General features: G+C 41.3%; 1 protein-coding gene across 1 annotated transcript in view; it reads right to left on the reverse strand.

Annotated features, from left to right (window-relative positions):
• Positions 1–121: 121 nt before the first annotated feature.
• The window catches only part of LOC109416303 (6-phosphogluconate dehydrogenase, decarboxylating), a 45,294-nt gene continuing 29,524 nt past the window's right edge, over positions 122–15,891 (reverse strand). Inside the window, exons 2-5 of the mRNA XM_019690347.3 lie at positions 8,549–8,657; positions 8,256–8,370; positions 6,877–7,121; positions 122–1,287 (exon numbers count right to left, since the gene is read on the reverse strand). Coding sequence (XP_019545892.2) covers positions 319–1,287; positions 6,877–7,121; positions 8,256–8,370; positions 8,549–8,657 — 1,438 coding nt within the window. The 3' untranslated portion in view covers positions 122–318. The remainder of the gene's footprint in view (positions 1,288–6,876; positions 7,122–8,255; positions 8,371–8,548; positions 8,658–15,891) is intronic.

Below are 15,891 nucleotides of genomic sequence, written 5' to 3' on the forward strand. Positions count from 1 at the left end.
ACTATCTCCAGAAATAAATAACTTCCGAACTCAAAAACAGTTGAAGAAAATAATTAAAATCGATTCAATGATTATCCGATAACTGGTATTGTGATATTCTAAAAATTAAAACTCGTTTAACTTTTGACATTAAACAAACATTTTTATACAAAAACAAACACTTTTTTCCGAAATCTAAATCGAATGAGCAACAATAAATAACGTTTTTTTTTCACTGGGACAATGTTTACCTTTTACATGGAATCTAAAAAGGCCCAAAGGTGGGGAATGTTAGGATATTCACTGGATGATGCAACGCTGAACGCTCCCATTCAGCATTTAGGCCAGATAGGTACTAGCCGAAACGTTTCCGCCCTTTCCGGTCCAGTTGGTGTGTACAAATTTGCCCTCCTTACCGAGCAACTCGTACGTATGGGCACCGAAGTAATCCCGTTGGGCCTGCAGCAGATTGGCCGGCAAACGTTCCGAACGGTATCCATCGTAGAAGGCCAAGGCGGCCGACATGGCCGGTACTGGAACTCCCCACAGCACAGCATGGCTGACAACCTCACGCCACGATTGCTGGTTCGATACGATGGCATCCTTGAAGAAATCGTTCAACAGCAGATTGGACAGCTGGGGATTGCGCACGAACGCATCCCGGATGTTGCCGAGGAAAACGCTTCGAATGATGCAACCTCCTCGCCACATCAGAGCAATGCCTCCGTAGTTCAGGTTCCACTTGTACTCGTTGGCGGCCTCGCGGAGCAGCATGAATCCCTGGGCGTACGAAACGATCTTGGCACAGTACAGGGCATTGCGGATGTGCGTCAGGAACGCCTTGCGATCCGCCACGGTGGCCTTAACATTCGGTCCGGAGAGTTGTTTGCTAGCCTTGGCGCGTTCCTCCTTCAGCGCCGACAAACAACGAGCAAATACAGCTTCACCGATCAGCGTAACCGGAACGCCATGATGCAAAGCGGCAATCGCCGTCCACTTTCCGGTTCCCTTCTGTCCAGCGGTGTCCCGAATCCGTTCCAACAGGTATCCTTCCTCATCCTTGTAGTTCAGAATATCACGCGTAATCTCGATCAGGAACGAGTCCAACACTCCCTTGTTCCACTCGTCAAACTCTTGGGCCATCTCCTTCTGGGTCATGCCAAGGGCCAACATCAGGTGGTAGGCTTCGCAAATCAACTGCATGTCGCCGTACTCGATACCGTTGTGGACCATCTTGACAAAGTGACCGGCGCCACCTTCACCGACCCATTCGCAGCACGGATCGCCGTTGGACTTGGCGCAGATGGCCTGAAACGAAATTCGAAACACGTTGTTACTATCTTGTGTATAACATGAATTTTACTATATCTATGGTTGGCATAGTAAAGGCTGAATAACGTGCAATACAGACCCCTTTGAGGTCATTAGCTATCAAGTGTCTTGCTATTCCTAGTACAACATGTTTCACAAGCGACGGATCGCTTTGTGGTCTTTGACAAAGTATTTCGACACAGCCTACGCTATTATTTTACATTATCGATTACAAAATTTCAGACACATCTGAATTTCTTACGAGGGAAACGAAAAACGTCAGCGCCTGAGTGCTAGTGAAGAACTCTAAGCACAACTGTGCATCCTAGTCTTCTGGGAAGTTAGGGAATGTTGTTAGGCTCTGCGAGCTACCCGTAAAACCAAGAAGCAAACAAGACAAGAATACGAACCAGATCCACTGGCAACGATCCATGCGACGGAAAAGGACTTGCGATCGGAAACTCGGTACGTATAACTGCAGATCTCACAATTTCATTGGGAGCACCCGCATACTTGACGATTTACTAAAGGATCGTGGATTCAGCTGCGTTGCACTGCATGAGGTGTGTTAGACAGGATCCATGTTGCGAACGTTTAGCGGGAATCATACCATCTACTAAACTGCCGTGAATCGCAAGTCAGTCCCATCTGCAAAAAGTAGGCATTGAGAAAATGGACTCTGAAGTTTTCAAATTCGATTTCTATGTGAAACTTCGAAAAATCGCCATAAATTGAAAACTTCTGCGATCAACATGATACTTTCACACATTGTTCCAAACGTGAAAACGTAACACTGAAAAATATTAAACTGGCTAAAACAGTGTTAGGTTTTGTACTGGAGGGTGCACAAGTTCGTAATGGGACTGACTTGCGATTACATTTCATTATGAGACAATCTAACTTGATGTTGTTTTTCAATTTTACTGAACAAACTATATATTTTTTTTCACGCAGCTGAAAGATCAACCGAAGAAAGATCGAAAACGGTCATTAACTCATTTTTGCCCAAAATGCAGATGGGACTGACTTGCGATTCACGGCAGTAAAGCTGTGGCAACATACGCGAGCAGGGAAAAGATTTCATCGTGATGTGCCCATGCAGAATCGTGTAATCAGTGTGTGGAATGGGAGAATGTACAGGTTAAGGATCAAGGGCCGATTCTTCAACTTCAGCATAATAAACGTGCCCAGCCCTCACTCCGGAAGTACTGATGATGACAAAGGCGAATTTTCCGCGTAGCTCGAACGCGAGTACGACCGCTGCCCAAGCCACGACGTCAAGATCATCATAGGAGACCTAAACGCTCAGGCAGGCCAGGAAAAGGAATTCAGACCGACGATTGGAAAGTTCAGCGGACATCAGCTAATGAAAGGAAACAACTCATTGATTTCGCCTTCTACCAAAAATATGGTCATCGTAGCTCCTTTTCCCAACACAGCTTCCCTTATGATTATACCTGGAGATCACCAAAGCAGACGGAATCGCAAATCTACCACGTTCTTATTGACGGACGTCACTCTTTCGACATTATTGACGTCAGGACCTATCGTGGCGCTAACATCGACTCCGATCACTATCTGGCGATGGTCAAACTGCGTCCAAAACTATCCGTCATCAACTATTCACGGTACCTGCGGCCGTCACGGTACAACTTAGAGCGACTGAAGCAACCGGATGTCGCCTCAGCGTACGTGAGAATCTTGAGGCAGCGTTGCCAGACGAGGGCGTGCTCGATGTGGCCCTACTATTCTAGAGGACTGCTGGAGAACAGTAAAAGCAGCCTTCAACGACACAGCCGAGAACACCATCGGGTACGTGGGAAGGAGTCGACGATACCAATGTTTCGACGAAGAGTGCAGAACGGTTGGTTTTGGAGGAGAAAAATACAGCGCGGGCGGTAATACTACAGCAAGGGACCAAACAGAAGAAACAGAAGCGGAAACAGTAGACTCGCCTCTTTCGGAAGGAAAAACGCTGCCTGGAAGAAGCGGGGTGTGAAGAAATAGAACTACTGTGTCGTTCCCACGAAACACGGAAGTTCTATTAGAAGCTCAACGCATTCCGCATCGGCTTCGTGCCGCGAGCCGAAATGTGCAGGGATAAGGACGGAGATGACGGACGGACGTGAGGTGAGCGAAAGGTGGAAGTAGCACTTCGATCAGCACCTGAATGGCGTGGAGAACGTTGGCATGGGAGACCACTGCAAATGAGGAAACGACGATGCCAGTGCAGCGGAGGACGGAAATGAACCAAATACCACGATGAGGGAAGTTAAGGATGCCGTTCATCAGCTCAAAACCAACTCGGCAGCTGGTAAGGATGGTATCGCAGCTGAACGGTTGATAATCAGGATCTTAGAAACCGAACAGCTACCGGAGGAGTGGAAGGAAGGGTTAATCAGTCCCATTCACAAGAAAGGCGATTATTTGAAATGTGAGAACTTCAGAGCGATCACCATTTTGAATGCTGCCTACAAAGTGCTATCCCATCCCAGATCATCTTCCGTCGTCTGTCACATAAAACGAATGAGTTCATACGAAGTTATCAAGCCGGCCAACAACGGACCAGATCTTCACCGTACGGCAAATCCTGCAGAAATGCTGTGAATATCAGGTTCCAACGCATCACCTGTCGATCGACTTCAAAGCAGCATACGACAGTATCGACCGCACAGAGCTATGGCAAATCATGGACGAAAACGGCTTTCCTGGGAAACTGACTAGACAGACTGATCAAAGCAACGATGGACGGTGTGAAAGACTGCGTAAGGGTTTCGCGTGAACTATCCAGTTCATTCGAAAATCACCGGGAATTGCGACAAGGTGACGGACTCTCATGCCTACTCTTCAACATCGCTCTGGAAGGTGTGATGCGACGAGCCGGGCTCAACAGCCGGGTGACGATTTTCACAAAATCCGGTCAATTTGTGTGCTTTGCGGACGACATGGACATTATCGCTAGAACATTTGGAACGGTGGCAGAGCTGTACACCCGCCTGAAACACGAAGCAGCAAAGGTCGGACTGGTGGTGAATGCCTCAAAAACAAAGTACATGCTGGTAGGCGGAACCGAACACGACCGGATCCGTCTGGGTAGTAATGTTACGATAGACGGGGATACTTTCGAGGTGGTGGAGGAATTCGTCTACCTCGGATCCTTACTGAGGGCTAACAACAATGCACAATGCTACTCATGAAATACGAAGGCGCATCATCAGTGCAAGTCGTGCCTACTATGGGCTCCAGAAAAAGCTGCGGTCTAAACCAAGTGCACCAAGTACAAAACGCTAATAAGATCTGTGATCATCTACAGACACGAGACATGGACTATGCTCGAGGAGGATCTGCAAGCACTCGGAGTTTTCGAGCGACGCGTGCTAAGGACGATCTTCGGCGGTGTGCAGGAGAACGGTGTGTGGCGGAGGAGGATGAACCACGAGCTCGCTGCACTTTACGGCGAACCCAGCATCCAAAACAAGATCCAGAAGCTGGCCAAAGCCGGAAGGATTCGATGGGCAGAGCAAGAATGCCGGACAACAACCCTGCAAAGTTGGTGTTCGCGACTTATCCGGTTGGCACAAAAAGACGTGGAGCGCAGACAGCACGATGGGCGCACTCGGTGGAGCGTCACTTGGTGAGCATTGAGCGTGACCGAGGATGCCACAAACGGAGAATTATGGCGTATTTTTGTTGATTATGCCTTGTCTTGAAAGTGATGTTGAGCAAATAAATGAGAGCTGTGGCAAAACGCTAGCTAGGAGCAGTTATTATCGTTGTGGCAGCAATCCCTGCCGGAAACCAGACAGCAATCTCTGGAAGAATCCTGAAGTAATCCGTGAAAACATTTCAAGAGGAGTCACTGGGAGAATCCATGAAACCCTGGAAGAATTCCAGTAGGGATGTCGGAAGGAATCATGAGGCAAATTCCGAGACGAATCCCAGGAGAGCTTAGTGCAGGAATGCTGTGAGGAGTTCCTGATGGAGTTTCGAGAAGAAGCCTGAGAGAAGTTCCTGAAGGAATCCCTGAAAAATTTTGAGTTATCTCGACAAGAATCTCATAAAGACTCCTCAGAACATTCTTGGAGGAAGGAGGAATCCCTGAAGAAATCATTGAAGGATGAATGCTAAAATAAATCCCTGAAGAAATCTCATGAGGGATCCGGGAAGAAATCCCTGTAGAAATCTCGGGAGGAATCCCCGAAGAAATCTCAGGAGAAATGCCAAAAGAAACCCCGAGAGGAATCCATTAAAAAGGCTCTGAAGAAGAAATTAAAGGGGGAAAAGACACCTGAAAAGAGAAATAAAAGAATCCCAGGAGGAGTTCCGAAGAAAAAGTGGGATAAATAGGGATAATTAAGTAGAAGTTTCGAGACACATTTCGGAATGAAGCCCTGAAAGAACCCAGGAAGGTCCCACTTAGGAATACCTAAGTAGATTGTTTTAAAAATGCCGGTAGAAATCCCTGGAGAAAAAAAGTAGAAATCCAGAATTTTTTATAGAATCCCTGAACCAATTTTGGGAAGAATCTCTGAAAACAATGAAGAAAATTCGAGAAAATCCTTGTTGGAACGTCAGAAAATATCCCAAAGAAAATCCCAACAATTTTCTGAAGAAATCCCGGGAGAAATCAATGTCGTAACCTGAGAGTAATTTTTGACGAAATTCTGGAAAGAAGCTGAGGAGAAATCCCTAAAGGAACCTCGAACAAAACCGAAAAGGATCCCGAGAGAAACCAATGAAGAAGCTCCAGGAGGAATTTCTGATGAAATTCCAGAAAATATCCCTGGAGGAACCTTGGAAGAATTTTCTGAAGGAATCCTGGCAGTATCCAATGGAGACATTTTTAAAGGAATACTGAAAGAAATTCCTGAAGGAATCCCTAAAAGAAACCCTGTAGTAATCCTTAATGGCCGAACAGCCAAGGGCTGGAAGTCTCTTTAATAAAGACAAATCAATCAATCAATCATTCAACCTAATGGCCGGGGCTCGTGGCACAGTGGCTACACGTTCGCTTCATAAGCGGATGGTCATGGGTTCGATCCCAGCCCCGGCACTTTGTCAGTTGCTCTTCTTCCCCCCGGGAGCGGCTGGCACTTGACCCTCTTCTGAGCTCTCATGGCTCAAACGGACCCGGATAATTAGATATCGGCGAACGGCAACCCATAATGGACGACCCCCAATCGGACTGGAAAAGGAACAACAGCCACACATCATTTCAGCATCGTGCTCATCACTCTACCAAGGACAGGGTAGAAAAGTGAAAACAGCGCTAAGGCAAACCAGTTCGATATAGTAGAATAAGAATATACATAATAGAATACATTTAGGCGCTGTACAAAGTGTAAGTGAATCGCTCACGTAGTGCCCTAGTAGACAAAAAAGCCGTAAAATAGGTTAAGTGATTAGGAATAAAAAAAAATCCCTAATTTGGTTGACACAAGAAAATTTGGAGCCCAGCGAGCAGGAAGGCTGAAAAAATGGTTTCAGTCTATATTTGACCGCTAATCTACCATTCAGCCCTATGACCTTAACCCCAATCGTTAAGCACCGATTGGAAGCAGATCGCACCACACAACATTCACTCACCTGGAAGATGTCCTTAATCAGAGGCCACGCGTCCGGATGACCACCGGGCATCAGGGAGGGACCATATCGGGCTCCTTCTTCGCCACCGCTGACGCCGGAACCGACGTACAGAATACCCTTGGCCTTCAGTTCCTCGTACCGCCGGGCCGAATCCTGATGCTCGGAGTTGCCCCCGTCGATGATGACGTCGCCCTTCTCGATCAACGGAAGCAACTGGTTGATAAAATCATCGACCGCACTGCCGGCTGTGGATAGGATATAGGAAACGATCAATTAAATTATAGCAACAAAATCACCCAACGTCGTGTCTCGTCGCAATTGTGCGCACACAAGCATAAATAATCGTCACGTGCTGATTGCCGCCTCCTTCAGTGAACTTTTGCGAGGTCTACGTTCAACCTTCAAGTCATGCTGTTTCGCCGCCAGAGCGCACCGGCAAAAAATGAAAGTAATTGTCTATGACGTTGCTGGCTGAGTGAATTCCGGCGAGCGATTCGAGGGGCTTAGCCTACGCGGTACGCTCTAGCTAGACTAGAAGCGATGGAAGCCCCATGAAGTGTCAATATTCTATTGCACCTATTCAGTTTAGGCTCTGCGGTCATAAGGGACGAACGAATGGTGACTCACGCACGGCATGATTGAAATCTCACGATCGCGAGCAACTCGGCTCTCCTCATATTTTAAGGTGCAGAAACCGTCAATTGGGGAGACTGCAATCCTGGGATACCAGTGTGGAAATGAAAATGAAATATCCAAATTTAGCTTAGAACATAGCAGAACAGAGCACATAAAAGTTATTATCTTCATAGAAATAGCCCAACTTTTGTTCATCATACTGACTTCTAATAATAGAGCAGGAATCAATTTGGGTAAACTTATATACATCATGGAACGGTACAATCTTCCATTAGTGCAACCAATGAAGGTCATCGCACGTAACCTGTTATGCAATAACAGATCGCGAGACGCAGGGCACTGCATATGCCGCAGCTTTCGCTTGCCCCAGTTTCACAGGTGGCTGCAAAGGCTTGCTGGCTGAACGTGTGCCGTCACTGGCTGAGCCCACGAAATGCATTGCCTGGCTTAATTTATGGGTTTTGTCTGTTAACCCACGAATGCTGTGTGCGTGTGGAAGTCATGGACTTGAAGTTTGAGATATGCCTACGTCAGTTACAACTAGGATCGCCAATGCAACGTCGTTGGTTCTGATTGCTTGTTTTACTCTTATCTCCTTGTGGCTATATTCTTACATACACTCATTGCACTCTGACATGCACATCACATAACCTCTATATGACATTAGGAGGTGCGAGTGGCGAGTCGTTCGCCACAAAATTGCACCACAGTTGCGACCTTCACGTCATGTATGTTGGACTTACCTTTGACCAGCAGCATGATCTTTCGTGGTTTCTTCAGCTTGTTGACCATATCTTGCAGAGAATTTGCTCCAATGATTTTGGTGCCCTTTGCTTCATTGTCCAGGAAGTGTTTCACCTATCAAAGCAGAATCAGACTTCTATTAGTTACTCAAGTATTAATCATCTGGCGTCTCTAGACATACGATGACGTCTCACATGATGCACATCATCATCATTTGCAATCAGACTATCAGCGAGCAATTTTATGATGTCACGTTTGCATGATTATCTGTTCACATACGGCAACGACGTACCTTATCTACGGTTCTGTTGTAGGCGCAAACAACGAAGCCCTTCGAATCCATGTTCAGGATCAGATTTTGGCCCATGACGGCCAGACCGATGAGGGCGATGTCGGCTTTGCTGGAATAAGAGGAAAACGTTCGATCGGTTAGTTTTTACTTGTAAATGAATGCTTGATACAGGAGATACTCAAAATAACTGGGACAGGTAAAATTTTAACTTTTCAAAAAATGTTCAACTAGCTTAACTTTTCGAAAAGATCTCAAAATTTTACTGTAAGTTCATCAACTAGTTGTGTATCAGTGGTCCAATTTTTAAAAAGATCGGGCTATTCTGTACGAAGTTAGAAAGATTCTAGTAAAAGGTATAATTATCCGATAGCCAACTTTGAGCTGTTATATCTCCGGATTCAATGAACCGAATGCAATGAAATTTTGATCATTTATGACTATTATAATGAACTTTGAAAAACATTTGAATGAACTTGAAATTATTAATAAGAAAAAAAGTTATAGTAATTTAATTTATTCTATTTTTTTTTTAGTAAATTTATCTTTTTTTCATATGCGTCCCATAACTTTTTCAATTTAATGCCAGCCATTTCGTAGCTTTTCATTGAAACATAAATATAGTCAAGTCAATTAGAGGGAATTTAAATGAACTATAATTATTATGTCGAATTTTGAAACGATGATGAAATTTTGGATAAATTGGTGTTATATTAAAAAAATAATCTAATTGTTATAATTTTCTTTCGTGTGAAGAATTTTAAATTTATTCAAGAGTTTTTAATAGCTCTTTATATTAGTCATAAACGATCAAAATTTCATTGCATTCGGTTCATTAAATCCGGAGATATAACAGCTCAAAGTTGGTAATCGCATAATTAGGGGTGGTGGGGGTAAAGTGGACAGGTGGGGTAAAATGGACAGGGTACAGTTTCATGGCTTCTATTGTTTTTCAACATGTTTTAACGATTGACGCTTATGCCTGAGCATGAATCGTTATACTTTTGCTGATCTTGATCATTGAAATCAAATAAACCTCTTTAAAATGACAAAATCTTTAAAAATAACGTGAATAATCGGAAATGATGTAAAATCTGCTTAACATGGCTAAGGTTTTCTCGTAAGTTATTTCCAAATTATTACAAGTTTTACACCCTTAACCAATGAAAACCAAGTAGAAGACTGTATTTGACCGAAAAAAAATGAGTTTTGTGAAAAAAAAAAAATGTTTTGGGAATAATTTTAACATAATCAGACGGTGGGGGTAAAATGGACAATCGGTTCAAATTTCACCAAAATTTCATAATTTTTTATGCAAACTCCAGAATCATCAGCCATAATACATATCGTGAGATAGTTGAAGTAAAAAGTTATAAAAAATATTTTATATCAACAAAATATAATTTTCATCCAAAAAAGTGCTTGTTTTTTACACTATTTTTACGATAACTATTTGAGTGTGTTTCAAAGTTTATATTAAAAATTTTAAAGCAACAAAATAAAGGTTTCGTATGAAATTTGATAGTTTGTAATTAAAAACATAGAAAAAATATGCTGTTATATAACTTTTAACGACTTGTTCATTTTACCCCATCGATTGTCCACTTTACCCCCACCGATTTTTTTCACGCTATTTTGATGCACGTTTTGGTGAAGAAAATAATCAAAGAAAACAATATTTTTTTAAATGCAATCCTTTACGAGAATTCTAGAGTACATCATTACCTTCCATGTTACTCGGAAAAGCAGATGGATTTTGCCGTATTTCCACTGGAAACGACCAAATTGCTTAGGTTGTCCACTTTACCCCCACCACCCCTATGCCTTTTTCTAGAAACTTTCTTATTTCGTGCAGAATAGCCCGATCTTTTTCAAAATGGATCGAAGTAGTCTGTGCGCGCGTGTTGACGTGTCGAAAATTTCGGCAGCCAGTTTTTTCGCGTCCGTGATTTTCTACTCAACTTGAAGATACTAGATTTGGCTGAATTAAAATTTTAATGCTGCTGCGGATCGGCGTCAACGGCAAACTGCAAGATTCCCGACCAATTGGAAAGCTTAACCCAGAAGTTCAACAATCTCGATTCCCGGGAGGAAATTTTCCAGTTGAGACCGGTAAAGGGGGTATTACCTGAGACGACATGGCCTGTTGAGGAAGAATGAAGAAGGTCCACGGGGCTGATCACTTACATAATAATATTTAATATTTCTATTAACTATGATAAATATATTTAATTTTATGGCAACAATGCTATGCTATAAAATAAATCCTTGAACTGAAAATTTGATCTCAGCAATCTTGATCCTTAACATCAACAAAACTATTTATTTGGCTGTCATACAAGTTTTTTCTTCTGTAACTAGTTGTAAATCATCCGAAACGAATGAAATGTGATGCGAACACGGGATTAAAATACGGTCCTCTCTATAATCGTAAAAGATCTTTGTTGGGGAATGGTCTTTGGCCGGGCAACCTTCGACAGCCGAGTAGTGGGAAAGTGGTCCCAAACAAGAATTCATCCAAAGAAGGTGGAGGGTATCTCGTTGACACCACCAGGGTTATTATTAGCTTTATTAGGGAGATTTTCAGCCCGAGGCTGGTTCATCTCCAAAACCACCAGGGTTAACAGATTGATAAATCCACGGGTAAATCCCACAGTAAATCCAGTGCTGAGAGAGCTCAGTATGACGATTATTGTGCGTTTACGTTCAAGAGCTGTTGAACCTTGCAGGCTCCTTGCCCAACCGGTTGTATGCTCTCTAGAACTGACTAAAACAATACATTTTAGATGGTCAACCACAGTGAGAGTTGGAAATACAGACGTTTAAAATAGTAGTTCTAACCATTCAGCAACTCAATCCCTATCACCCTAATTCTTGTTTACGGACGTATCCACTTTCGAACGATTTGATTCGTTCGAATCCGTATCGCATTTAATTTTGCTGACTCAAACGGGAATGCGAACGATTTACGTTCGAAAGTGGATTCGATCGAAAACAAGAATAAGTGTGTATATCAATTACATCCAGTACCACGCAGAAAGCTTCGCAGATTCGTCCCTTAGACTAGTTTCATCCCATACATGCTTTTATTCAGAGAGTGCATAATTAAGTTAAGGTGAAACGGGACGCCGTGTTATTTTTCCTATCTTGCCTCTCTTTCTAACAATTTGCCTCGCGGTTTTGAAGATGGTAATCTCGAGTTCTATCGCACTGAAGATGTTGAAAACCAATCAGCATATGCACTGCAAGTGAGCATACACAATGATAGGTTTTTGTTGCAAAATATGAAGTAGAATCTGAGATTACCATCTTAGTAGCCACAGAGCAATGGCGGATATTTCCTCGACCGTCCCGTCCGCCCTTAATATTAATGAATTTCCACCAAGCGGAATCTTCGTTCCAAAGTAAGGATCAAGGTAAGGATCGTTTCATCATCTGGTACTGGGAGAAAACTTTGTCCTTGCGTCTATCTCGGAACACTTCTGCGTGAACCCAATTCCTTCTTCTATGTACTGAAATAAAAAAGTGAGGATTAGGCAATGAAAAATGTGCAAAATACGCATTCAAACTTGCTGAATGATTTTGCAAATAAAGGTTGTTGTATTTTAATATGACACTTATTACAGGCAGGAAAAATCAGGACATGCCAATGTTTGCTGAGATCTGTTTCAGTTCAGTGCCAGAAATTTTATGGCATTGCTATAAAATATATTTGCATAAATATATTTGTAATTCTTTAATAAATGTAAATATTTTTGAGTGAGCAGCCCCGTGAGAAGGTCTCATCATAAGAAAATGGAATTTTTGGAAGCAATCAACAGAAAATTATCCAGTTTGGTGAGATCTAGCCATTTTTTTTTGTATAACTAATTATTACTTTCAAATCTATTCAGGTAATTGAAAATTTCAATAACCTACTATATTCGTAAATATGCCAAAAGTTTGCTTTCTCGCCAAGGAAAGCGTCACATAAATTCCTATCCAAAATCCAACTCCAGATATCTATGAAATGGGCCAAGTTCTTGGACATATTCTGAGTAGATATCTAATCAACATTTCCTCCCCATCCCCACTGATCGTAAGGACCTGGCCAGGTGTCGAGGTCGTTCAATGAAAGGTTTGTCAAGTCCCAGGCATCTTTTCTGGCGCATTGAACGTCTCTATCGACAGCCACCCCAGGATGTGTACGGTCGGCTATGCTATGCTATGCTATGCTATACTGACAAGCCACCACAAAACAGTTTCGTAAAACAGTCGAACACACCAACGATACCTGAATTTAATTAGCATTTAGCAATTATGCTCAGGCCGTGTTGGAAAAGTCGTCCCCTAGCACGGACATCAAACGGTAGACGGTCTTGTATTGTTGCCCGAATCAGGATGCCCCCTTAGGATTAGAAATCTTCCAGAAACAATACAATCACTGGATTAACCATTATGAAAACTTTGTCATGCTGGGATCGGAAATCGTTATCCATTTGGGTAACTGGGCACAATTTATGTTATGTGTTGCATATTTGTGTTTTATGCATTTGAGAGGTTTAGGAGCAGGTGTAAGAGACACCCACTTTCGAGTAAATAAGGTTTGAAGTTTTACACCAATTTTTCATCCCATACAAAATGTATGAAGTTTCAAATTCGACCCAATTTTCTTCGATTTATTGTAAGTTTTCTAGTCATCGCAAAAATAATCATAAAGAAGTTCCTGAAAGCATGAAATCCGAAGATTTTGTTGATATGTTTGGCTCAAAATCGACAAATTGGTTACACCCCTTTGCATCTGGTCTCCTCATTTGTAATGCTCCATTTTGTTTCTCGTACTTGAGTACTTAATCAAGCGTGGGGCGTTGCGCATTTGTAATGTTCCAAAGTATATGTGTAAAAAAAAACCGAACCCTACAAATGTCCATTAAATTTTCCGTATCAGGCCCCACCTTTGGAAACTTGGATACGAAAAATTAAAAAAAAGGAACATTACAAAAGCACAAAACACGAAACGTGCAACACATAACATAAATTGTGCCTTGGATAATAGGGTCAAGTAAACTCTAGGGTCGAGCTCTAGAAACACTACTTAATCTCCAAATGCGTCACATAATAAAACAAATCTACCACAAATCAACAAAACTAAAAGTACCAGCGAATCCTGAAAAATTCGACAATATACCAGCTAAGTTCTGGCAAGTTGACTCTGTCTAAGTTTATGATCCTTCTTCTCTACACTAATTACCGCCATGGCAAATATATACATTAATCCAATGTACATCGTGTCCAATAAGTTCTCATACAAAATATAAATTTAGAAAATATGATTTTATTTTTCATCTGTGATTCATATTTTTTAAATGAATGCATGTTTTGAAGGGCCACATAATACTGATTAAATAAAGCATACGGTTCAGAATAACGTTATTTTCTATTTGTTTTTATAAGCCTAGCAGTACACTTCTGTTTTCTGAAATCCGTTTGTCCCGGTACGCAAGAAAAATGTCCGAAAAATTTTTCATGCTAAATAGAGTCCATACACACTTAATTCTGATTGCCGGGATATCAGCATTTTTTCATTCTTTTGCCGAGATTTGCACAGCCGAGTAATCAGCAAACAACAATTTTGCTGAGATCTCAGCAATTTTGAGAGTTCATTGCTGAGCTTCGGCAATCGTTTTGCTGAGAGTCAGCTAACAAATGTCACTTTTTGCTGGGATATCAGCTGATAGTTTTACTGAGCAGACGGCTGTGCGCGTTTTTGCCGAGCCCGCAAATCTGTTTTGAGTGTGTAAGGTTAAATTTTGAGTTTCTATCCCAAGTATTGTACTAAGGCTACAATTTTAGTGATGATATGGTATGAAATTTGCAAGTAAGCTCAAAATGGGCTGATTTCCTTAACCCTCTCTTACCCATGGTAGCACAGGTGATCCACTACTTTGCACTGTTCATACAAACACAGTATAAGTTAGATCATTTCCATTTTTTCGTCAGATGTTTGTATATGTTTGATGAACTATTATGCCAAGTTTGGTGAAAATCTTTCTGTTCGTTTTTGTTCTAGAGCTAAATGATTTAGCGAAAGTCGGTATTTTTTCTATTTTAATTCAAACAATATTTGAATATTCAATATTCCGAAACATGAACATTATTTTCAACGGAAAAAAATACTAGCATGCCCTACAGTATGTATATTAGCACAATAAAATATCGTTTCACAAACAAGTTGACGATAAAACACAAATTTTATGAACAAACATGTGGATCATCAGTGATCCATTGGGAACATATCGACATTTTTATCCTTCCTGATCTAACTTGTTCCTTGTTAAAATGTTTGTTTACATCCAAGACATTTGCCATTAGTAATATTACTAATAGTGTTTCATGTAAAAATGTCATTATTTCATATAATGTAATCTATTTAGCGCCGGCAATAAGTCGCAGATGAATCCAGGAGGGTTTATATGGTACGAGAAGTGAATCCAAAGATTTGAAGCGAACCATGGCCGAATAACTACTTATGAAAATTGCAAGAAGTTCGACAAGTTTCATTAAGTTTTACAGATGGGCTAGATAAGAATTTCGAGATAAATTAAAGGTGCAATAGACGATTTATAAATATATAGTTTGAAAAAAAGCAATATACAAATAAACAACTAAATTTATATATGTGCCTTCAGTGCATCCATCTTCCCAATGGATCACAGGTGATCCACCTCAAATATCAAATTTTTCATTTCTAACGATATTTTGGAGTAAAACTATACATCTTTTGTTCTAGTGATTTGTTTAGAAACCATTTTATCTATTTTTAAATGTCAAAAAACCTTGTGGGAAAGAAAGGGTTAAAAATGGCCGTTGAATTAAAGATGAACATCATTAAACGTAAATTTTAGACAAAATTTACCAGAACAGGAATACAAGCATGTTTTAGAAGTGAGTATGGTTTGAATCAACAAGATAAGATGCAGCCATGCTTCTTTAAAACAACAAATCTCATTAGAACAGGTAAATGGACATTTTTGTTTAATTTACGTTTTATTTTTTACAAAATAAAACGGCTTCGTACTTCACCAATACAGAATATTTTTATTTTTATTTTTATTTTTTCTGGTCATAGTTGCTACTAGCAATGGTGAGGACATAAACAATTTGTTTCACCTTGAAACCATTACTCGTTGAAATGAAACGAAATCGATGAAATGGCGTGCGTGCCAGCTGAAATGGACTTACGACACATAAGCGATCACCAAAGAAGGGTAAAGGACAATTAGTTTCAAAGCATATGCGTTATTTGGTGTTTCAATAAATAAATTTACTTTGGAAATCCTAGTTACAGATATGAAATTTATTCAATT

This window comes from Aedes albopictus, chromosome 3 (assembly GCF_035046485.1).
Source record: "Aedes albopictus strain Foshan chromosome 3, AalbF5, whole genome shotgun sequence".
Taxonomy (NCBI): Eukaryota; Metazoa; Arthropoda; class Insecta; order Diptera; family Culicidae; genus Aedes; species Aedes albopictus.